The sequence below is a fragment of the Pipistrellus hanaki genome (genome assembly GCF_964339955.1).
Source record: "Pipistrellus hanaki genome assembly, chromosome: 15".
NCBI lineage: Eukaryota > Metazoa > Chordata > Mammalia > Chiroptera > Vespertilionidae > Pipistrellus > Pipistrellus hanaki.
The window spans coordinates 49,387,757-49,412,057 of NC_140517.1; the positions used below are offsets into that span (position 1 = coordinate 49,387,757).

A 24,301-nucleotide genomic window follows, 5' to 3' on the forward strand; every position below is an offset into this window, starting at 1 on the left:
ACTATTAAAAAATAAATAAATAAATAAATAAATAAATAAATAAATAAATAAATAAATAAAAAAGTAAGCTTGAACATAATTCTGGCAATTAAAAACCATAAAAAAAACAATGCCAATGCAACACAGCAATAAGAGAGAAATAAAACTACAGACATGTTAACATTTTCAGCTACAAAATGAAAGTTATCTACTCAGCCTCCTCAGATTTGGCCATGCAACACTTTACAGAAAACTGGCAGCTCACCAATGCTAGTCAGCACCTTGGTCCCTTGTGAGGCCTTCATTTTCTTCTTCCACATCTCTATATCTTGGCAATGCTCAGTCTTTTGAAGGAAGGGATTAGGAGCTTCTCTGGGCCCTCTGTACCTCCTCCAGCTGCCAGTGCCGCTTCTCCATCTCCTTGATGAGGAGTCCCCACAGCTGATGCAGGTTGGCAAGCCTCTGTGCAATGGTCTTAGTATTCAGGTTTCTGTTGTCAGTGACGTTGCTCTGACTCATCTCAGAGTTTTGAAGATGTTGTCAATGCGATGCTGGTGCTGTCAGATTTCCTTCTGGATGGTCTGAATTTTCTTTGTACTCCCAAGCTTTGGAAGGTCTTAAATTCCCATGTTTTACTCCAAGCTGCTACTACACTTTGCTCTTTCCTTAATTTTTGCTTTCTGCATGTGCTTCACTGGAGCATCTTTTTACCTTACAATTGTAGTTACCCAAACTCAGGCCCTGAATTGGGTGCCACATGTGCCACCTCAGTACAGCAAGGGTGAACCTGAGGAGGGACGGTGAAGGATTAAAGAAAAGATAGACAAGAAAATGCAGCTGGGGATCCGTGGATCTCCCCTGCCTGGATGAGGACACAAAATACCCGTGTGTGTGTGTGTGTGTGTGTGTGTGTGTGTGTGTGTGTGTGTGTGTGTGAAAGAGAGAGAGAGAGAGAGAGAGAGAGAGAGAGAGAGAGAGAGAGAGAGCATGAGGCCAACGAGCCCCATGTCTGCCTCCCCCAGCCCAGAGCAGATGCTAGGTCTGAAAGGAGCCAGGGAGGCCACAATGATATTTATTGATCAGCCGATCAATATTTCATAGTCTGGTTAAAACAAGGGTAGATTAAGATGTATACAATTGTTCTTATTTTGGCAACACTTGCTGAACCTCCCACAGTCAATTAATAACTTAGGGAGGAATTTGGGAGGACTATCTGGTCAGGCTTAATTATGCTGGGAGAGCTCTGTCCTCCAGGCTGGGACTTATTTATGACCCTTCCATAGGTTAGTCCAAGGTTTAACCAAAGAGACACTCCCTACACAAAGCATCCTATGCACATGGATTCTCTTGTCCTTGAAAGACAGTCTCTGTGTTTCCTGGGCTACGGCATGAGCCTCCCAGCCATCTGGCAGGTCCCTGCTAGTGCCCTGGGGCGTCCTCTCTCTGGGGGGTTCCCTTGTGGTTACTCCGGTGGTCGCTGTGGGACCCTGCGCTGGCTGAGCCCAGCTTCTACCAGAATCGCCACCAGGATCAGCAGGACCACGCCTGCCAGGCCCAGGCGGATGCTGTTCTCCATCTTGTAGTCCCGGGAGGCGGGGCCTGGAAGCAGAGGGCAGGGGGTCACTGACAGGGGAACACCACCCGGCCAGGCCAGGCCCTATGAATAGGATCCCACTGTACCACAGAGCCCCAAGGAAGGGACACCCCAGGCTGAGGGGTGGGGGACACCTGGCTGGGGAAGTGTAGGTCTCCAGGGGCTCCTGTAAAGGTGGCGGATCAAGCACTGTCCCCAAGTTCCTCTCCATTTGCCCAACTTGCCTGGCCCTTCCCCGCCCATAGCAGCCACAATGGCCTCTTTCTCTGGCCCTCCCAGTAGAGAGGACGGCCCAACACACCCCAAAAGGGCTCAGGGAGACCAGGGCACCAGGATGGCACCCTCTGTGCTTCCGATTGTCTGAGCGGCTGGCCACCCCTCAGAACAACATCCCATTAGCACAGGCAGCTGGTCCTGGCCCCTGGACACATGGGGTGGGAGCCCCCTGACCCGGCCACAGGGTCAGAGGACCTGGACGCTGAGCTCACCTCACCTGGCCACTGTGCCACCTACAGTCCCCCATGGCAGGAAGGTCACAGGGTCAGGATCAACTGGGTGGGCACCCCCAGGCCTAATGGGTGGGGTCCATGCCTGGGCATGTGCTCTGCACCCCGCCCCCCCCCCCCCCATGGGATGTGTGAGTCACAGCAGGATGAGGAGAGAGAACAGAGAAGACACATGGATTTAAAGAAGAATTTTCTTCCCTCTCACCCTCCCTCCCTCTCCATATCCCTGCTGGATCCTATCTCCAGTTCATCTCAAGGTCTGTGCCCACCAAGTGGCTGGAAGCTCAGGCCCCACCCAGCCCAGCAGGAACAGCTCTGTGTCCCCTCTGAGGCAGGGCTCAGGGTCCAGGACACCGTGGTGTCCAGATGGGACCGGACTCCAGGGCACTCCGTGGTGTCCAGATGGGACCGGACTCCAGGGAAGAAGGCTGAGGGTGTTGTATGCAGAGGGAGAGAAGCCCCAGGTCTGGTGGGCAGGGAGGCTGAGGACAGAGACATGCTGGGACAGGGTCCGGGGCCCTGGGACCCACCTGAGGGCTGAGTGGAGACGTCCTCCTCTGTCATCTGCAGCTGCAGGGGCTCACTGCACTCAGACCAGCGGGACCCTTGGTTGTAGAGGCAGCTATAACGCCCGGCAGTGTCATAACTCACCGCGCTGATGAGAAATCTGGCCTCTGTGCCCTGAGAACCATCTTGAGGCACACTTTTCTGATCAGAGACTGTTTGTCTTTTATCCTTCTCCAGACGGAATAACTCAGCCTCAGCTGGGCCCCGGCACAAGAAGGTCACAGGCTGTCCCCTGTGGATTACAGGGCCTGGCTCGGCCCTGAGGGAGGGCTTGGGCAGGGCCCCTGGGAGGAAGCAGAGCAGGATCTCAGGCTCCATCATCAGGAAATCTCCAACCTCACACCCCCCTTGTCTTAAGCGTGCACCTCCATGGTTTATAACAAACTGGCAGAGCTATGCATCCCTCACCACAGCCCAGGTCTAGACCATTTGCACCATCTATTCCCCAAGAGACCACCCCTTTCCTCTCCAGAGACTCAGTTCTCATCCCTCCAGTGACTTCTCCACGTGATACAAGAACCCGAGTCCTGGTGGCCTTGTGGGCTTTCCTTAAAGGAGCAGTCGGAGCAGCCTGGAGACCCGGGCACGTCCCCCTCCCTATGGCCACTCTTCAGGGGGACAGACAGGCGGGGAGGGGGACAGAGGGTGAGGATGAGCAGGTCACTCGTGGGGACAGGGACGCTGGAGTCTGAGATGGTAGGAATGACCTGGCCAGGTCTGAGGGCAGCTGGGGAGATTGTGGGGGCCAATGGGGGCTGCATTGTCCCACAGGAAGTCTAGAAGAGAATGGGGTGGGTTAGAGCTCCAGCCTAGACCTATTCACAGGACCCCAGTTGTGTGGACACCCCCCACCTGTGACTGCAGGGCACATCATCTGAGCAGCACTCACTGAGGTTCCCTCTGCATTCCCCACCTCCCTCTCAGCCCATTTCCACGTCCTTGTGATGGAGGCTCCTGAAACCCTAAGTGTCTAAACTGGGCTGGGAGGGAAAGAGAGGGCTCTGGCCCTGAAACAGGAAGATGGCATCTCAGTTATCCAATCCTTGAGAGACAGAGCTGGCCACCCCTACCATTCATTCTCTTGGTCACTCATTCCCTCATTTCTTCAGCCACAGCTTAGCTCCCATCTCTCCCCTTTACATCACCTCCATATGCCATTACTCCAGTCCTCAATTTGGGGGCTACATCGGGTCTTGTGAAACCACCCAGGGGATGTCTGAGTCCCCCCATGGTAAAGACAGAGGAGAGAGAAGATGCTCAGTGTTAAAGGAAGAATTTCCCTCCATCCCTCCTTGCCTCTCTCTTTCCCTCCCTCCCTTCCTACCTCCCTCCTTCTCTCTCCATGTCCTTGCTGGACTCTCAGTTCATCTCAGGGTCTGACCACACCAGGCCAGGGGCAAGTCATATCCAAAAAAATACCCCAAAGCACCGTGCCTCTCTGGTGAGGGACCCCATGGACCACGGGACTTACCCATGAAGGGCGGACCCCAGGGGACACATTGCCTGGGCCCCTCAGCCTGGCCAGGGGAAAGGGCAGGGCACCCCCACACTGAGGGGAAGGACTCATGGCCCCTTGAAGGGGTCTGTGCCTACCTGGGGGCTGGAAGCTCAGGCCCCACCCAGCCCAGCAGGGACAGCTCTGTGTCCCCTCAGAGGCGGGGCTCAGGGTCCAGGCCACAGTGGTGTCCAGATGGGACCAGACTCCAGGGCACTGAGTTAGGAATGAAGGCCAAGGGTCCTGGGTGCAGAGGAAGGGGAGCCCCAGGTTTTGGGGTAAGCAGAAGGGCAGGGAGGCTAAGGACAGAGATGTGGCTGGGACAGGGTGCAGGGCCCTGGGACCCACCTGAGGGCGGAGTGGAGACGTCCTCCTCTGTTACTTGCAGCTGCACGGGCTCACTGCGCTCAGACCAGTGGGACCCTTGGAGATAGAGGCAGCTATAACGCCCGGCAGTGTCATCATTCACCGCAGAGATTTGGAATCTGGCCTCTGTCCCCTGCCGACCATCTTGAGACACACTTCTCTGATAAGGGGGTACACGTCTTTCATCCTTGTCCAGGCGAAATAACCTAGCCCCAGCTGGGCCCCGGCACACGAAGGTCACAGGCTGTCCCCTGTGGATTACAGGGCCTGGCTCGGCCCTGAGGGACGGTTTGGGCAGGGCCCCTGGGAGAAAGCAGAGCAGGATCTCAGGCTTCATCATCAGGAAATCTCCAACCTCACACCCCCCTTGTCTTAAGCGTGCACCTCCATGGTTTATAACAAACTGGCAGAGCTATGCATCCCTCACCACAGCCCAGGTCTAGACCATTTGCACCATCTCTTCCCCAAGAGACCACCCCTTTTCTCTCCAGAGACTCGGTTCTCATCCCTCCAGTGACTTCTCCACGTGACACAAGAACCCGAGTCCTGGTGGCCTCGTGGGCTTTCCTTAAGGGACCAGGGAGCAGTCAGAGCAGCCTGGGGACCCGGTCACGTCCCCCTCCCTACAGCTACCTCTGGGGGGACAGACGGCTGGGAGGGGGGCAGAGGGTGAGGATGAGCGGGTCACTCGTGGGGACAGGGACGCTGGAGTCTGAGATGCTAGGAATGACCTGGCCGGGTCTGAGGGCAGCTGGGGAGATTGTGGGGACCAATGGGGGCTGCATTGCCCCTTGGGAAGTTTAGAGGAGAAGGGGGTTGGGAGTAGAGCTCCAGCCTAGACCTGCTCACAGGATCCCAGTTGTGTGGACACCCCCTACCCGTGACTGCAGGGCATGTCCTCTGAGCAGCACTAACTGAGGTTCCCTCTGCATTCCCCAACCTCTTAGCCCATTTCCCCTTCCTTGTGATGGAGGCTCCTGAAACCCCAAGTGTGTAAGCTGGGCAGGGAGGGAAAGAGAGGGCTCTGGCCCTGAAACAGGAAGAAGGCATCCCAGTTACCCAATCCTTGAGAGACAGAGCTGGCCACCCCTACCATTCATTCTCTTGGTCACTCATTCCCTCATTCCTTCAGGCACAGCTTAGCTCCCATCTCTCCCCTTTACAGACGCCTCCTTATGCCATCACCCCCAGGCCTCGGACCTCGGAGCTTGTGGAACCACCCAGGGGATGTCTGAGTCCCCCCAGGATAAAGAGAGAGGAGAGAGAAGACACTCAGTGTTAAAGGAAGAATTTCCCTTCCTCCTGCCCTCCTTCTCTCTCCATGTCCCTGCTGAACCCTCAGGTCATCTCAGGGTCTGACCACACCAGGCCAGGGGTAAGCTACATCCAAAAAAAAAAAAAAATACCCCAAAGCACCGTCCCACTCTGGTGAGGGGCCCCGTGGACCACGGGACTTGCCAGTGGAGGGCGGACCCCAGGGGACACATTGCCTGGGCCCCTCAGAGCCTGGCCAGGGGAAAGGGCAGGGCACCCCCACACTGAGGGGAAGGACTCAGGGCCCCTTGAAGGGGTCTGTGCCCACCTGGTGTCTGGAAGCTCAGGCCCCACCCAGCCCAGCAGGGACAGCTCTGTGTCCCCTCTGAGGTGGGGCTCAGGGTCCAGGCCACCATGGTGTCCAGATGGGACCAGACTCCAGGGCCCTGAGCCAGGGGTGAAGGCCGAGGGTCCTGTGTGCAGAGAGAGGGGAGCCTCAGGGCTGGGTGTGAGCAGGAGGGCAGGAGCCCTAGGACAGAGACGCAGCTGGGACAGGGTGCGGGGCCCTGGGACCCACCTGAGGGCTGAGTGGAGACGTCCTCCTCTGTCACCTGCAGCTGCAGGGGCTCACTGCGCTCAGACCAGTGGGACCCTTGCTTGTAGAGGCAGCGGTAACTTCCAGCATCGTGTTCATTCACAGCGCGCATGAGGAATCTGGTCTCTGTCCCCTGAGAATCATCTTGAGACACGCTTTTCTGATAAGAGGATACAAGTCTTCCATCCTTCAACAGGCGGAATAACCTAGCCCCAGCTGGGCCCCGGCACACGAAGGTCACAGGTTGTCCCCGGGGGATCACAGGGCCTGGCTCGGCCCTGATGGAGGGCTTGGGCTGAACTCCTGGGAGGAAGCAGAGCAGGATCTCAGGCTCCATCATCAGGAAATCTCCAACCTCACACCGCCCGTATTTCAAACGAGCACCTCCATGGTTTATAACAAACTTGTAGAGCTGTGCAGCCCTCACCACAGCCCAGGACTAGACCATTTGCAGGATTCCTCCCCCAAGAGACCATGCCTTCTACCCCTCAGGGACTCATCACTCCAGTGACTTCTTCACATGACACAAGTTCTGGTGTCATCATGGGCTTTTCTCAGGGGGACATGGGAAGAGTCGGAGCAGCCTGAGGCCCCACCCATGTCTCCCTTCCCACGGCCACTCTCCATGGGGACAGGCGGGGCTGGGAGGGGGGCAGAGGGTGAGGATGAGCGGGTCACTCGTAGGGACAGGGACGCTGTAGTCAGAGATGGTGGGAGTGACCTGGCCGGGTCTGAGGGCAGCTGGAGAGATTGTGGGGACCAATGGGGGATGAAGGGCCCCATGGTGGTTCTAGTGGGGATGAAAGTGGACACCAGCCCAGACCTGCTCACAGGACCCTAGTAGGTATGGATTCTCCCCTGACTGTGGGCACCACCTCTGAGCAGCACTCACTGAGGTTCCCTCTGCATTTCCCACCTCCTTCTCAGCCCACATGCACTTCCTTGCAATTGAGGTTCCTGCAACCCCAGGTTTCTAAACTGAGCTGGGCAGGGGAGGAGAGGACTTTGGCCCTGAAACAGGAAGGAAGCATCCAAGTTACCCAATCCCTGAGAGACAGAGCTGGCCAGCCCCACCACTCATTCTCTTGTTCCTTCAGCCACAGCTCAGCTCCTGTCTCACCTTTACCGACGCCTCCTTGTGCCTTTGGCCCCACAAACAGGAGAAACACAGGAGGACCCCTGCCTTCTTGGGCGGAAGGGGAGAGGGGGCACAGGGCTGAGGAGGGGTTGTGCAACCCACAGCCATGAGCTGTAACACTGGCCCAGAGCTGAGTGTGGGGGCTCAGGGTGAGTGTGGGAGGCTCAGGGTGAGGGGGGCAGAGCTGACCTCTCCTTAGAGGCAGAGAAGAGAGGCCCTGAGCTGAGACCAAAGGCCAAATATGAATGAGCTAAGATGAGCTACATGAGCCCTCAGCCTGGGAGGGGGTCATGGTGGAGACCGAACATGGAGTTTGTGGAAGTGACAGGAAGGCTGGGTTTCTGAAGCTTACTTAGCCAGAGGGCGTGAGGACACACAGACGCAGACAGGGAGAGACGCTCAGGCTCATACCAGCTGAAGATACCCCAGGAGAGGACTCTAAGGAAAATCAATATTTTGCCTGAACATGAAACATGTGTGAAAAACTTCATTTAAAAAGGGGACTCACCCTCCTGCGTGTGGATCATCTGGCCCATGCAGAGCACTGCAAGGGAAGGGCTGGTGAGGACAACGCCCAGGACCCGAGTCCTCCCCGGGCTGCAATCAGGGGGCCTTCCAGGAAGCAGTGAGCCCGGCAAGGAGAATTTCCCAGGCTCCCTCCTCAGCATCCCCTCTGAGCACAATCCTGCTTCCTGCTCTGGGTTTCCAGATTAACCCCCACCCCCTCCTCCAATCAGGCCCTCAGTCAGAACCCTGTCCCCATGCCCAGGCCCCTGCCTCTAGGACTGACCCTCCCGGGGTTACACTTAGGTCAGGGCCAGCGCTGTGGGTCCAGGCCCCCAGGAGGGACCAGGAGTCTCCTGGGCCAGGGTCAGACTGAGCAGGGATGGAGATGCCTCCCCCTGCCATCACCCCCTGGGCTCCTGGGATGTGGTCCCTCCGTCTAGGACTCACCTAGGCCCAGGACAGTGGAGGGCCAGGGGCTCATGGCCAGTCTCTCCCCGTCTTCTCTGTCCTTGTCCACACGAAGGAGATGTGTCTGCCTGGAGGAGAGAGGACAGGGCCCTGCAGGTCAGTGAATGTGCAGGGTAGCCTTAAAGGGGCCAGGTCATGTGCCTCGTTTCCGTGGTTTCTCATGAAGGGAGGCGGGGTGCTCCCAGCCCCAAACCTAGTTTCCCCTTTGTGGGTCCAGAGAGGCCTGGGTGAAAATACATGAAAAACTAAATTTCTAGTTTTTTTCATGAGGCCGTGTCTAGTGAGATATGTCCTAATCAGGCTAGCCCCAAAACCAGATGCAACCCATGTGGCATTAATTTGTTAGAGAGTGGGGATTTTTGAGCATGCTTCCCCCTAGTCAACGTGGCCATAAACCTCAGCTGCAACTAACAAAATAGCCTTACAGGACAGTTCACTGCCAACTTTCCTGATAACGGGATGCGGTTACTTACTCCACCAGGCGCCAGGACCCCATATACATGACATGTTGGCATTACCTAAACAAAAACTACTTGGCTTTAAGCTGTTTTAAAATGTTTTCTCTGCAAAAACAGAATGAGGTGAATGGGTTTAAATACGGTTGGACACAAAGAGTTTGGGGCTGCTGCCTGGGTCCCAGCCCAGGGATGGCTGTGAGACCGCAGCCCCAGGCAGGCCCCAGAAGGGAAAAGGTGGTCTGGGACAACTTCAAGCGAACCAACATCAGAATTATGGGGGGATCTCAGAAGATGACAGAGAGCAAGATACTGAAAACATATTGAAAGAAATAGTGACAGAAAACTTCCCCCCACCTGGGGAAAGAAATAGACTTACAAGTCCAGGAAGCGCACAGAACCCCAAACAAAAGGAATCCAAAGAGGAACACACCAAGGCACATCATAATTAAAATCCCAAGAGCAAAAGACAAAGAGAGAATATTAAAAGAAGCAAGAGAAAAGCAGGTAGTTACCTATAAAGGAGCACCCATACGATTGTCAGCTGATTTCTCAATAGAAACCATGCAGGCCAGACGGCAATGGCAAGAAATATTCAAGGTGATGAATAGCAAGAACCTTCAGCCAAGAATACTCTACCCAGCAAAGCTATCACTCAGAATCGAGGGCCAGATAAAGAGCTTCACAAATAAAAATAAATAAATAAATAAAGCTAAAGGAGTTCATTGCCTCCAAACCAGAATTATATGAATTGCTGAAAGGGGTTCTTTAGGAAGAGGAAGAAGATAAAGATAAAAATTATGAACAACAAATACATAACTATCAACAAGTGAATCTAAAAGCCAAGAGAATTAAAAAACCTGATGAACAATATTAACTGGTGAATAAAATAGAATCAGAGGTATGGAAGGGGAATGAACTGACAATTCTCAAGGGGAAAAGGGAGTGGGGGGGAGGGGGGAAGATACTGAACATAAACTGTGCACCTATGGATGAGGACAATGGGGGGTGGGGAAAGGGCAGAGGGTGGGGTGGGAACCTGGTGGAGAGGAGCGATGGAGGGGGGAAAAATGAGGAACATTTGTAATAATCTGAACAATAAAGATTTATTTAAAAAAAAAATAAATAAATAAATAAATAAATAAATAAATGGAGGGCAAAGGTGGGAAAAAGGAGGATGGGGAACTTCTGTAATAGAGTCAACAATACAGACAAGATCAGCAAAAGGGGCAAACGTGTACTATCTTGTGGCATTTCATACATTCACCATCTTGTGCAACCATTGTCTCTACCTCGTTTCAAATTGTTGTCATCACAACCCTAGCCCTCTAAAAGAAATGCTGAGCCCATCCTACTGGTGTGGGTCTGTCCCAGGCACAGGACCTACATGACATGTATATACAGAGAGATGCCTGTGGCAGGATAGGCTCACACAATTCAGGAGTCTGGCAAGGCCAAAACGTGCAGGGAGGCTGATGGCAGGAGACCAGGAGAGCTGCTGTTGCCGTTCAAGCCCCAGGGAGTCAGCCGGTGGTGTCCAGCGGTCAGTCCTGTTCTCTTCAGCCAATGTGAGAAGGCCCGCCCACATGGTGGAGGGCAGTTTGCGTTCCTCCCATGACTTAGCGGCCCTGGGGGGCTGGGTTGGGGATCGTGGTGATACCCACAACAGCGAGCTGAGGTTTCATCCCCCCTCCACAGCCCATATGGCATCTCACACATGCAGAGAATGAAGAAATCTCACACCAGAGGGTTGAAGCCAAAGTGTGGAAACTTTATTGCAAGCACATTGAGACTCCCACATGGGGAGAGGCTCAGTCATGGTTGCCCCTGAAGGCTGGGGTCTAGGGGTACCTATAGATTTGCTACAAACCTGCTCTCTATCGCCCCCTGTGGCCACCTCACGGATTCTCTCCATTGTTGTTGCCCAGAAGTAGACCTGAACCTTCTAGGTCCCTCTGCCTCAGCTCACCTGATTGTGGCAGCCCCTCCCTGGTTTCCCTGCTTCCCCTCTGAGTCTAAAATCATCCTGTTATTTCTGTGAGGCTGGCTTCCCCAGTCAGGCTGGCTCACTCACGTGGCTAGGTCTGCCCTGCCTACACTCCACCGGTCTTTGTTTCCCCTGGACCCGGTCTTGTCTGCCTGCTGGTCAATCAGGCTGACTCCTCTCTATGGTCCTGGGAAGAGGAGGGGTTGAGGCCAAGCATCCTAACCCACGTGGGCCTGGGTGTTCTTGTCCTTGAAAAACAGTGGGAGCAGATCTGGGTGTCCTGGGCTCCAGTGTGAGCCTTGGGGCACTCAGGGAGCTCCCTGCTGGCGCCCCGGGGTCCCCTCTCTCTGGGGGGAGGGGCTCCCTTGTGGTTACTCCTGTGGTCCCTGCGGGGCCCTGCGCTGGCTGAGCCCAGCTTCCACCAGAATCGCCACCAGGATCAGCAGGACCACACCCGCCAGGCCAAGGCGGATGCTGTTCTCCACACTGTAGTTCCGGGAGGCGGGGCCTAGAAGCAGAAAACAGGGTCACTGACAGGTAGACACCACCCTGTCAGTGACCCTAGGAGACAGGAGCCCATGCCCAGCAGAACCCTGAGGTCCCCCCGCCACCAGCCTGGGATCCAAGTGGGGGAGCAGAGGTCTCCAGGGGCTCCTGTAAAGAGGCGGGGCAAGCACTGAGCCCAAGGTCCTCTCTCTCTGTCCCACTCCCCTGGACCTTCCCCACCCACAGCGCCCACACCTGTCCACTTGCTCTGCCCCTCCCAGTAGAGAGGACCACCCAACACGCCCCAGAAGGGCTCAGGGAGACGAGGGCACCGAATGGCACCCTCTCTGCTTCCGCTTGTCTGAGTGGCTGGCCACCCCTCAGGACAACATCCCATTAGCACAGGTAGCTGGTCCTGGCCCCTGGACACATGGGGTGGGAGCCCCCTGACCCGGCCACAGGTCACAGGGCCTGGACACTGAGCTCACCTCACCCGGCCACTGTGCCACCCACAGTCCCCCAGGGCAGGGAGGTCACAGGATCAGGATCAACTGGGTGGACACCCCTGGCCTGGCAGATGGGGTTCACAACTGGGCATGTGCTCTCCACCATGGGAAGTCTGAGTCACAGCAGGATGAGGAGAGAGGAGAGAGGAGACACTTGGACTTGAAGAATTTCCCCTTTCTCCCTCCCTCACCGTTTCTCCCTCCTTCTCTCCCTACATCCCTGTCCATGTCCTTGCTGGACTCTGACTCCAGTTCATCTCAGGGTGTGACCACAGCAGGCCGAGGGTAAGCCACATTCAAAAACATATCCCAAAGCACCGTCCCGCTCTGGTCAGGGACCCCATGGACCACGGGATTTACCCATGGAGGGCGGACCCCAGGGGACACATTGCCTGGGCCCCTCAGAGTCTGGCCAAGAGAAAGGGCAGGGCACCCACATTTTGAAAAGAAGGACTCTGGCCGGAACCGGTTTGGCTCAGTGAATTAGAGTGTCAGCCTGCAGTCCAAAGAGTCTGGAGTTCGATTCCGGTCAAGAGCATGTACATTAGTTGAGGGCACATCCTCCGTGGTGGGTGTGCAGGAGGCAGCTGATTGATGATTCTCTCTCATCGATGTTTCTAGCTCTCAATCCCTCTCTCTTCCTCTCTCTCTGTAAAAAATCTATTATATATATATATATATATATATATATATATATATATATATATATATTAATTATTTTTAAAAAAGGAGAGAGAAGAAAAGAAGGACTCTGGGCCCTTTAAAGGGGTCTGTGCCCACCTGGGGGCTGGAAGCTCAGGCCCCACCCAGCCCAGCAGGGACAGCTCTGTGTCCCCTCTGAGGCGGGGCTCAGGGTCCAGGCCACCGTGGTGTCCAGATGGGACCAGACTCCAGGGCCCTGAGCCAGGGGTGAAGGCCGAGGGTCCTGGGTGCAGAGGGAGGGGAGCCCCAGGGCTGGGGGTGAGCAGGAGGCCAGGAGCCAGAGGACAGAGATGTGGCTGGGACAGGGTGGGGGGCTCTGGGACCCACCTGGGGGCTGAGTGGAGACATCCTCCTCTGTCACCTGCAGGTCCAGGGGCTCACTGCGCTCAGACCAGATATTAGACCCTTGGTTGTAGAGGCAGCGGTAATTCCCCACAGTGTGTTGGAATGGGGGGTTTGGGACAAATATGTGATATGTTAATCATTAAAGAGATTAATTTTAAAAAATTAAAAAGAAAAAGAAAAGGAAAAAAAATAAAATAAAATAATAGACAGCACTGCCCCCTGCCCCCTGCCCCCCAGCAGCCCCGTGCAGCCTGGGCCCATGTCTGTGAAGATGGGGGGGTGGAGGAGAGAGGAACCCTGAGGCTGGGATTCCCAGGAAGGCGGCCCAAAGGGAGGTGGCGACATCCACGGCCCCTCTCCCTCGTCTGCCCGCCTTTGGGGTCTGTCCAGGCCTTGGGCACTGCCATGGGCGGAGCCCGGGCAGCCTTCCTCCAACCGGAGGTCCCGTTAGAGCCGGCAGCAGAGCTCTCAAGCTGGGGAGCCCAATGAGGGAGCTGCCTCCCAGGGTCCCTCTGGGGCGGCCGCGCTGTCTCTGACCAAACCCCCCAGGGACGGCCTCTCGGGGAGGGAGACCCATCAGCGGCTGAGATGCTGTGTATCCTGTGCAGAGATGTAGGGTGGCCGCTTGGTGGGGGGGGGGGGGGGAGAGGAGGGAGGAGACACCAGACAGGGATGGGAGGGGCGCCCACAGGTGTGAGGGGAGCACAGGATGGGGAGCCCCGGGCTGCTCTGAGCTGAGATGTGAGGGACAGGCAGGAAGCAGCAGATAGCTGAGCGGTCAGGGGAGGTGGGGAGGGAGGGGGATGCCAGGGGCCACGCATTGGGGTGGGAGAAGGTCATGAGCTGGGCTCAGGGTCCAGGCTACCGTGGTGTCCAAATGGGACCAGACTCCAGGGCCCTGAGCCAGGGGTGAAGGCCGAGGGTCCTGTGTGCAGAGGGAGGGGAGCCCCAGGAATGGGGGTGAGCAGGAGGGCAGGAGCCAGAGGACAGAGACGCGGCTGGGACAGGTTGAGGGGCCCTGGGACCCACCTGGGGGCCGAGTGGAGACATCCTCCTCTGTCACCTGCAGGTCCAGGGGCTCACTGAGCTCAGACCAGATATTAGGCCCTTGTCGATAGATACAGCGGTAACTCCCCGCAGTGTCATCATTCACCACGGGGATGTGGAATCTGGCCTCTGTGCCCTGAGAACCATCTTGAGGCACACTTTTCTGATCAGAGACTGTTTGTCTTTTATCATTCTCCAGACGGAATAACTCAGCCCCAGCTGGGCCTCGGCACAGGAAGATCACAGTCTGTCCCCTGGGGATCACAAGGCCTGGCTCGGCCCTGAGGGAGGGTTTGGGCAGGGCCCCTGGGAGGAAGCAGAGCAGGATCTCAGGCTTCATTGTGAGGAAATCTCCAACCTCACACCACCCGTGTTTCAAGAGTGCACATTAATGTTCTTAGCAAACTTGCAGAACTGTGCAACTGTGTCTGCAATTTAATTTTAAGCCACTTCACCACCCCTTTCCCAAGAGACCACGCTCTCTGCCCCTCCAGAGGACTGAGTTCTCATCATCCAGTGACTTCCCCACCTGACACTAACCAAGATGTGGTGGCCTCATGGGCTTTCCTCAAGGGACCGGGAGCTGTTTGAGCAGCTGTCCCCACGGCCACTCTCCAGGGGGACAGACAGGGCTGGGAGGGGGCAGAGGGTGAGGATGAGAGGGTCACTTGTGGGCACAGGGACACTGGATTCTGACATGGTGGGAGAGACCTGGACGGGTCTGAGGGCAGCTGGAGAGATTGTGGGGACCAATGGGGGCTGCATTGCCCCTTGGGAAGTCTAGAGGAGAAGGGGGTTGGGAGTAGAGCTCCAGCCCAGATCTGCTCACAGGATCCCAGTTGTGTGGACACCCCCTACCCGTGACTGCAGGGCATGTCCTCTGAGCAGCACTCACTGAGGTTCCCTCTGCATTTCCCACCTCCCTCTCAGCCCATTTCCACTTCCTTGTGACAGAGGCTCCTGAAACCCCACGTTTATAAACTGGGCTGGGAGGGGAAGAGAGGGCTCTGGCCCTGAAACAGGAAGGAAGCGTCCAAGTTACCCAAACCCTGAGAGACAGAGCTGGCCCAGACCCACCACTCATTCCCTCCGTCCCTCCTTCCCTCATTCCTTCAGCCACAGCTCAGCTCCTGTCTCCCCTTCACAGACACCTCCTTGTGCCTTTGTCCCCACAAACAGGAGAAACACAGGAGGACCCCTGCCTTCTAGGGAGGAATGTGGGGAGAGGGGGCACAGGGCTGAGGAGGGGTTGTGCAACCCACAGCCATACGCTATAACACTGGCCCAGAGCTGCGTGTGGGGGCTCAGGCTGAGTGTGGGGGCTCAGGGTGAGTGTGGGGGCTCCGGGTGAGTGTGGGGCTCAGGGTGAGTATGGGAGGCTCAGGGTGAGGGGGGCAGAGCTGACCTCTCCTCAGAGGCAGAGAAGAGAGGCCCTGAGCTGAGACCAAAGGCCAAATATGAATGAGCTAAGATGAGCTACATGAGCCCTCAGCCTGGGAGGGGGTCATGGTAGAGACAGAACATGGAGTTTGTGGAAGTGACAGGAAGGCTGGGTTTCTGAAGCTAACTTAGCCAGAGGGCGTGAGGACACACAGACGCAGACAAGGAGGGACGCTCAGGCTCATTCCAGCTGAAGACACACCAGAGAGGACTCTAAGGAAAATCAATATTTTGCCTGAACATGAAACATGTGTGAAAAACTTCATTTAAAAAGGGGACTCACCCTCCTGCGTGTGGATCATCTGGCCCATGCAGAGCACTGCAAGGGAAGGGCTGGTGAGGACAACAGCCAGGACCCGGGTCCTCCCTGGGCTGCAATCAGGGGGCCTTCCAGGAAGCAGTGAGCCCGGCAAGGAGAATTTCCCAGGCTCCCTCCTCAGCATCCCCTCTGAGCACAATCCTGCTTCCTGCTCTGGGTTTCCAGATTAACCCCCACCCCCTCCTCCAATCAGGCCCTCAGTCAGAACCCTGTCCCCACGCCCAGGCCCCTGCCTCTAGGACTGACCCTCCCGGGGTCACACGTAGCTCAGGGCCAGTGCTGAGGGTCCAGGCCCCCAGGAGGGACCAGGAGTCTCCTGGGCCGGGGTCAGACTGAGCAGGGATGAAGACGCCTCCCCCAGCCACCACCCCTCGGCCCTTGGGATGCGGTCCCTCTGTCTAGGACTCACCTAGGCCCAGGAGGGTGGAGGGCCGGGGCCCCATGGACAGCCTCTCTCCGTCTTCTCTGTCTTTGTTCACACGGAGGAGAAGCATCTGCCTGGGGGAGGGAGGACAGGGCCCTGCAGGTCAGTGAAAGTGCAGGGCGGCCGGGTCATGTGACTTTGGTTTCTCATGAAGGGAGGCGGGGTGCTCCCAGCCCCAAACCTAGTTTCCCCTTTGTGGGTCCAGAGAGGCCTGGGTGAAAATACATGAAAACTAAATTTCTAGTTTTTTCATGAAGCCGTGTCTAGTGAGATATGTCCTAATCAGGCTAGCCCCAAAACCAGATGCAACCCACGTGGCATTAATTTGTTAGAGAGTGGGGATTTTTGAGCATGCTTCCCCCTAGTCAACGTGGCCATAAACCTCAGCTGCAACTAACAAAATAGCCTTACAGGACAGTTCACTGCCAACTTTCCTGATAATGGGATGCGGTTACTTACTCCACCAGGCGCCACGACCCCATATACATGACATGTTGGCATTACCTAAACAAAAACTACTTGGCTTTAAGCTGTTTTAAAATGTTTGCTCTGCAAAAACAGAATGAGGTGAATGGGTTTAAATTGGGTTGGACACAAAGAGTTTGGGGCTGCTGCCTGGGTCCCAGCCCAGGGATGGCTGTGAGACCGCAACCCCAGGCAGGCCCCAGAAGGAAAAAGGTGGTCTGGGACAACTTCAAGCGAACCAACATCAGAATTATGGGGTTCCCAGATGAGCAAGATACCGAAAACATTGAAAGAAATAGTGACAGAAAACTTCCCCCACCTGGTAAAAGAATTAGACTTACAAGTCCAGGAAGCGCACAGAACCCCAAACAAAAGGAATCCAAAGAGGACCACACCAAGGCACATCATAATTAAAATTCCAAGAGCAAAAGACAAAGACAGAATATTAAAAGAAGCAAGAGCAAAGCAGGTAGTTACCTATAAAGGAGCACCCATATGATTGTCAGCTGATTTCTCAACAGAAACCATGCAGGCCAGACGGGAATGGCAAGAAATATTCAAGGTGATGAATAGCAAGAACCTTCAGCCAAGAATACTCTACCCAGCAAAGCTATCACTCAGAATCGAAGGCCAGGTAAAGAGCTTCACAAATAAAAATAAAAAAATAAAAAAATAAAGCTAAAGGAGTTCATTGCCGCCAAACCAGAATTATATGAATTGCTGAAAGGGGTTCTTTAGGAAGAGGAAGAAAATAAAGACAAAAATTATGAACAACAAATACGTAACTATTTATCAACAAGTGAATCTAAAAGCCAGGGGAATTAAAAAACCTGATGAACAATATTAACTGGTGAATAAAATAGAATCAGAGGTATGGAAGGGGAATGAACTGACAATTCTCAGGGGGAAAAGGGAGTGGGGGGGGGGTGTGCGGGAAGATACTGAACATAAACTGTGCACCTATGGATGAGGACAATGGGGGGTGGGGAAAGGGCAGAGGGTGGGATGGGAACCTGGTGGAGAGGAGCGATGGAGGGGGGAAAAATGAGGAACATTTGTAATAATCTGAACAATAAAGATTTATTTAAAATAAATAAATAAATAAATAAATAAATAAATAAATAAATAAATAAATAAAAGGAGGGCAAAGGTGGGAAAAAGGAGGGTGGGGAACTTCTGTAATAGAGTCAACAATACAGACAAGATCAGCAAAAGGGGCAAACGTGTACTATCTGGTGGCATTTCATACATTCACCATCTTGTGCAACCATTGCCTCTACCTCCTTTCAAATTATTGTCATCACACCCCTAGCCCCCCAAAAGAAATGCTGAGCCCATCCTACCGGTGTGGGTCTGTCCCAGGCACAGGACCTTCAGGACATGTATATACAGAGAGATGCCTGTGGCAGGATTGGCTCACACAGTTCAGGAGTCTGGCAAGGCCAAAACGTGCAGGGAGGCTGATGGCAGGAGACCAGGAGACCTGCTGTTGCCATTCAAGCCCCAGGGAGTCGGCCGGCCGGCGGCTTCCAGGGGTCCATCCTGTTCTCTTCAGCCGATGCAAGGAGGCCCACCCACATGGTGGAGGGCAGTTTGCATTCCTCCCATGACTTAGCGGCCCTGGAGGGCTGGGTTGGGGATCCTGGTGATACCCACAGCAGCGAGATGAGGATTCATCCCTCCTCCCCAGCCCATATGGCATCTCACACACGCAGAGAATGAAGAAATCTCACACCAGAAGGTTGAAGCCAAAGTGTGGAAACTTTATTGCAAGCACATTGAGACTCCCACATGGGGAGAGGCTCAGTCATGGTTGCCCCTGAAGGCTGAGGTCTAGGGGTACCTATAGATTTGCTACAAACCTGCTCTCTATCGCCCCCTGTGGCCACCTCATGGATCCTCTCCACTGTTGTTGCCCAGAAGCAGACCTGAACCTTCTAGGTCCCTCTGCCTCAGCTCACCTGATTGTGGCAGCCCCTCCCTGGTTCCCCTGCTTCCCCTCTGAGTCTAAAATCATCCTGTTATTTCTGTGAGGCTGGCTTCCGCAGTCAGGCTGGCTCATGTGGCTAGGTCTGCCCTGCCTACACTCCACCGGCCTTTGTTTCCCCTGGAGCCGGCCTTGTCTGCCTGCTGGTCAATCAGGCTGACTCCTCTCTATGGTCCTGGGGAGAGGAGGGGTTGAAGCCAAGCATCCTAACCCATGTGGGCCCTGGTATTCTTGTCCTTGAAAAACAGTGGGGGCAGATCTGGGTGTCCTAGGCTCCAGCGTGAGCCTTGGGGCACTCAGGGAGCTCCCTGCTGGCGCCCTGGGGTCCCCTCTCTCTGGGGGGAGGGGCTCCCTTGTGGTTACTCCTGTGGTCCCTGCGGGGCCCAACTGGCTGAGCCCAGCTTCCACCAGAATCGCCACCAGGATCATCACGACCATGCCCGCCAGAATCAGGCTGATGCTGTTTTCCACTTCGTAGTTCCGGGAGGCAGGGTCTGGAAGCATAGGACAGGGTCACTGACAGGTGGATACCACCAGGCCAGTCCAGGCCCTAGGAGACAGGAGCCCATGCCCAGCAGAACCCTGAGGTCCCCCAGCCCCCAGCCTGGGATCCAAGTGGGGGAGCAGAGGTCTCCAGGGGCTCCTGTAAAGGGGACAGAGCAAGCACTTAGCCCAAGGTCCTCTCCCTCTGTCCCACTCCCCTGGTCCTTCCCCGCCCACAGCGCCCACACCTGGCCACTTGCTCTGCCCCTCCCAGTAGAGAGGACCACCTGACAAGCCCCAGAAGGGCTCAGGGAGACGAGGGCACCCGGATGGCACCCTCTCTGCTTCCGCTTGTCTGAGCGGTTGGCCACCCCTCAGGACAACGTCCCATTAGCACAGGCAGCTGGTCCTGGCCCCTGGACACACAGGGTGGGAGCCCCCTGACCCGGCCACAGGGTCAATGGGCCTGGACACTGAGCTCACATCACCCGGCTACTGTGCCACCCACAGTCCCCCAGGGCAGGGAGGTCACAGCATCAGGATCAACTGGGTGGACACCCCAAGGCCTGGCGGATGGGATTCACCCTGGTCATGTCCTCCCCCCCATGAGAAGTCTGAGTCACAGCAGGATGAGGAGAGAGGAGAGAGGAGACAATTGGACTTGAAGAATTTCCCCTTTCTTCCTCCCTCATTTCTCCCTCCTTCTGTTCCTCCATCCTTCTCAATGTCCTTGCTAGACTCTGACTCCAGTTCATCTCAGGGTCTAACCACACCAGGCCAGGGGCCAGCCACATCCAAAAATATACCCCAAAGCACCGTCCCGCTCTGGTCAGGGACCCCCGTGGACCACAGGACTTGCCCATGGAGGGAGGACCTCAGGGGACACATTGCCTGGGCCCCTCAGAGCCTGGCCAGGGGAAAGGGCAGGGCACCCCCACCCTGAGGGGAAGGACTCAGGGCCCCGTGAAGGGACTGTGCCCACCTGGTGTCTGGGAGCTCAGGCCCCACCCAGCCCAGCAAGGACAGCTCTGTGCCCCTCTGAGGCGGGGCTCAGGGTCCAGGCCACCGTGGTGTCCAGATGGGACCAGACTCCAGGGCCCTGAGCCAGGGGTGAAGGCCGAGGGTCCTGTGTGCAGAGGGAGGGGAGCCCCGGGGCTGGGGGTGAGCAGGAGGGCAGGAGCCAGAGGACAGAGATGTGGCTGGGACAGGGGTTGGGGCCCTGGGACCCACCTGAGGGCTGAGTGGAGACATCCTCCTCTGTCACCTGCAGGTCCAGGGGCTCACTGCACTCAGACCAGATATTAGACCCTTGGTTGTAGAGGCAGCGGTAACTCCCGGCAGTGTCGTGACTCACCGCGGGGATGTGGAATCTGCCCTCTGAGCCCTGAGAACCACCTTGAGACACACTTTTCCGAACATCGTACAGAGTTCTTAGGTCTTGCTCCAGGCGGAATAACCTAGCCCCTGCTGGGCCCCGGCACACGAGGGTCACAGCCGTCCCTCGGGGGAGCACAGGGCCTGGCTCGGCCACGAGGGAGGGCCTGGGCATGGGCCCTGGAAGGAAGCAGAGAGGAGGGACTCAGGGACCATGGTGAATCAGGGAATGGTCCTTCTCTGGGAGCGGCCGAGGACACAGAGACCCTGGCCTGGCCTCTGGGCATCCGGACGCCACAGGCTCCTTGGAGTCTGAGCAGCACTCGCTAGCCAGGCTCAGTGCCTCGTAACAGACAGCGCCGTAACGATGATGGCTTGTCTCATTTTCGATTCTTACAAGTATATTTCCGGTAGGACATGATCTCACTCATCTGGGGGAAATGGTGAACAACATGGACGGATGAACAAGAACAGACCCAGAGACAAGGAGCCATGGGTCAGACAGCTGGACCTCAGAGGGAGGGTGGGGATAAGAGGGAGAGATCCACCAAAGGACTTGTGTGCACACCTAGGAGCCTAACCAGTGGTCGAGTACAATAGGTGGGTGGGGGCATGAGTGGGGAGGAGTGGGGGATTGGAATGTGGGGTTTGGGACAAATATGTGATACCTTAATCATTAAAGAGATTAATTTTAAAAAATTAAAAAGAAAAAAAAAAGAAAGGGAAAAAAATAAAAAATAAAATATCAGACAGCACTGCCCCTGCCCCCCAGTAGCCCTGTGCATCCTGAGCCCATGTCTGTGAAGATGTGGGGTGGGGGGTGGGGTGGAGAGAGGAACCCCGAGGCTGAGATTCCCAGGAAGGCGGCCCAGAGGGTGGCAGAGACACCCACGGCCCCTCTCCCTCGTCTGCCCGCCTTTGGGGTCCGTCCAGGCCGCGGGCACTGCCATGGGCGGAGCCCGGGCAGCCTTCCTGCACCCGGAGGTCCCTTAGAGCTGGAGGCCGAGCTCTCAAGCTGGGGAGCTGCCTCCCGGGGTCCCTCTGGGGCGGCCGTGCTGTCTCTGACCAAACCCCCCAGGGACAGCCTCTCGGGGAGGGAGACCCCTCAGCGGCCAAGATGCTGTGTATCCTGTGCAGAGATGTAGGGTGGCCGCTGGGGGGGCGGGGGGCAGAGGAGACACCAGACAGCGATGGGAGGGGCGCCCACAGGTGTGAGGGGAGCACAGGATGGGGAGCCCCAGGCTGCTCTGAGCTGAGATGTGAGGGACCGGCAGGAAGCAGCAGATAGCTGAGCGGTCCCTGAGGTGGGGAGGAAGAGGGATGCCAGGGGCCACGCATTGGGGTGGGAGAAGGTCATAAGCTGGGCTTAGGGTCCAGGCCACCATGGTGTCCAGATGGGACCAGACTCCAGGGCCCTGAGCCAGGGGTGAAGGCCGAGGGTCCTGTGTGCAGAGGGAGGGGAGCCCCGGAATGGGGGTGAGCAGGAGGGCAGGAGCCCGAGGACAGAGATGTGGCTGGGACAGGGTGTGGGGCCCTGGGACCCACCTGGGGGCTGAGTGGAGACATCCTCCTCTGTCACCTGCAGGTCCAGGGGCTCACTGCGCTCAGACCAGCGGGACCCTTGGTTGTAGAGGCAGCGGTAACTCCCCGCAGAGTGTTCATTCACCGCGGGGATGAGGAATCTGGCCTGTGTCCCCTGCCGACCATCTTGAGGCACAATTTTCTGATCAAAGACTTCTTGGCTTCCATCCTTATCCAGACGGAATAACTCAGCCCCAGCTGGGCTCTGGCACATGAAGGTCACAGTCCGTCCCCGGGGGATCACAGGGCCTGGCTCGGCCCTGAGGGAGGGTTTGGGCAGGGCCCCTGGGAGGAAGCAGAGCAGGATCTCAGGCTCCATCGTCAGGAAATCTGCAAACTCACACCGCCCCTGTCTTAAGCGTGCACCTCCATGGTTCTTAGCAAACCTGTAGAGCTATGCAGCCCTCACCACAGCCCAGGTCTAGACCATTTGCACCCTCCCTTCCCAAAGAGATCACCCCTTTCCCCTCCATGGGACTTAGTTCTCATCCCTCCAGTGACTTCTCCACGTGACACAAGAACCAGAGTCCTGGTGGCCTCGTGGGCTTTCCTTAAGGGACCAGGGAGCAGTCAGAGCAGCCTGGAGACCCGGGCACGTCCCCCTCCCTGTGGCCACTCTCCAGGGGGACAGACAGGCTGGGAGGAGGCAGAGGGTGAGGATGAGCGGGTCACTCGTGGGCACAGGGACGCTGGAGTCGGAGATGGTGGGAATGACCTGGCCGGGTCTGAGGGCAGCTGGGGAGATTGTGGGGACCAATGGGGGCTGCATTGCCCCTTGGGAAGTTTAGAGGAGAAGGGGCTTGGGAGTAGAGCTCCAGCTCAGATCTGCTCACAGGATCCCAGTTGTGTGGACACCCCCTACCCGTGACTGCAGGGCATGTCCTCTGAGCAGCACTCAATGAGGTTCCCTCTGCATTTCCCACCTCCCTCTCAGCCCATTTCCACTTCCTTGTAAAGGAGGCTCCTGCAATCACCAAGTGTGTAAACTGGGCTGGGAGGGAAGGAGAGGGCTGTGGCCTTAAAACAGGAAGAAGGCATCCCAGTTACCCAACCCCTGAGAGACAGAGCTGGCCCAGCCCCACCACTCATTCCCTTATACCTACAACTACAGCTCAGCTCCTGTCTCCCCTTTACCAACGCCTCCTTGTGCCTTTGGCTCCACAAATAAAGAAACACAGGAGGATACCAACCTTCTTGGGTGGAAGGGCAGAGGGGGCACAGGGTGAGTGTGGAGGGTCAGGGTGAGTGTGGGAGGCTCAGGGTGAGTGTGGGGGCTCAGGGTGAGTGTGGGGGCTCAGGGTGAGTGTGGAGACTCAAGACGAGGGGCCAGTGCTGACCTCTCAGAGGCAGTGATGGGAAGCCCTGAGTTGAGACCAGAGGGTCAGGGGGCAATGAGCCAAGCGCAGCACAGAGCGAGAAGGCCGAGGTCAGGAGTGTTTCACAAACATGGAGTTTGTGAAAGTGACAGGAAGGCTGGGTTTCTGAAGGTAACATAGCCAGAGGGGACAGACAGGGCTGGGAGACAGACAGACCCAGACAAGGAGACAGGCTGGGGCTCATTCCAGCTGAAGACACACCAGGAGAGGACTCTAAGGAAAATCAATGTTTTGCCTGAACATGAAACATGTCTGAAAAACTCCATTTAGAAAGGGGGACTCACCCTCCTGCGTGTGGATCATCTGGCCCAGACAGAGCACTGCAAAGGAAGGGCTGGTGAGGACAACGCCCAGCACCCGAATCCTCCCCAGGCTGCAATCAGCGGGCCTTCCTGGAGAATTTCCCAGGCTCCCTCCTCAGCATTCCCTCTGAGTACAATCCTGCTTCCTGCTCTGGGTTTCCAGACCAACCCCCATCACTCCCCTCTTCCAATCAGACCCTCAGTCAGAATTCTGTCCTCATGCCCCGGCCCCTGCTTCTAGGACTGACCCTCCCAGAGTCACACTTATGCCAGGACCACAGCTGAGGGGCCAGGAGCCCAGGAGGGACCAGGAGTCTCCTGGGCTGGGGTCAGACCTAGCAGGGATGGAGATGCCTACCCCAGCCATCACCACCTCTGCCCCTGGGAGCGGTCCCTCTGTTCAGGACTCACCGAGGCCCAGGAGGGTGGAGGGCTGGGGGCCCATGACCAGCCTCTCCCGGTCTTTTCTGTCCTTGTCCACACGGAGGAGATGTGTCTGCCTGGAGGAGGGAGGACAGGACCCTGCCGGTCAGTGAATGTGCAGGGCGGCCTT

At 56.4% G+C, this 24,301-nt stretch overlaps 2 protein-coding genes across 9 annotated transcripts; both read right to left on the reverse strand.

The window, feature by feature from the left end:
* Positions 1-928: 928 nt before the first annotated feature.
* On the reverse strand, positions 929-24,301 carry LOC311633610 (leukocyte-associated immunoglobulin-like receptor 2). Of its 8 annotated transcripts, XM_084906508.1 has the most exons (7): positions 24,160-24,292; positions 23,731-23,766; positions 22,069-22,355; positions 6,339-6,372; positions 4,490-4,810; positions 2,610-2,930; positions 929-1,578 (listed from the first exon to the last, which is right to left on the reverse strand). In XM_084906508.1, exons 1-7 carry the CDS (start codon positions 24,191-24,193, stop codon positions 1,442-1,444), a joined length of 1,170 nt encoding a protein of 389 aa, XP_084762634.1. In that variant the 5' UTR covers positions 24,194-24,292; the 3' UTR covers positions 929-1,441. The 8 variants fall into 8 exon arrangements, with proteins under 8 accessions (XP_084762634.1, XP_084762636.1, XP_084762633.1 ...); XM_084906510.1 differs by lacking the exon at positions 23,731-23,766 and having other exon boundaries at positions 24,160-24,195; XM_084906507.1 differs by lacking the exons at positions 22,069-22,355; positions 23,731-23,766; positions 24,160-24,292 and adding exons at positions 8,003-8,038; positions 8,449-8,579 and having other exon boundaries at positions 6,339-6,659.
* On the reverse strand, positions 10,677-16,668 carry LOC311633822 (leukocyte-associated immunoglobulin-like receptor 2; the record flags this gene model as incomplete). Its single annotated transcript, XM_084906843.1, has 6 exons — positions 10,677-11,419; positions 12,933-13,010; positions 13,980-14,303; positions 15,721-15,756; positions 16,166-16,254; positions 16,640-16,668. The coding sequence occupies 6 exons, from the start codon at positions 16,666-16,668 to the stop codon at positions 11,283-11,285; spliced, it is 693 nt and encodes a 230-aa protein (XP_084762969.1). The 3' UTR covers positions 10,677-11,282.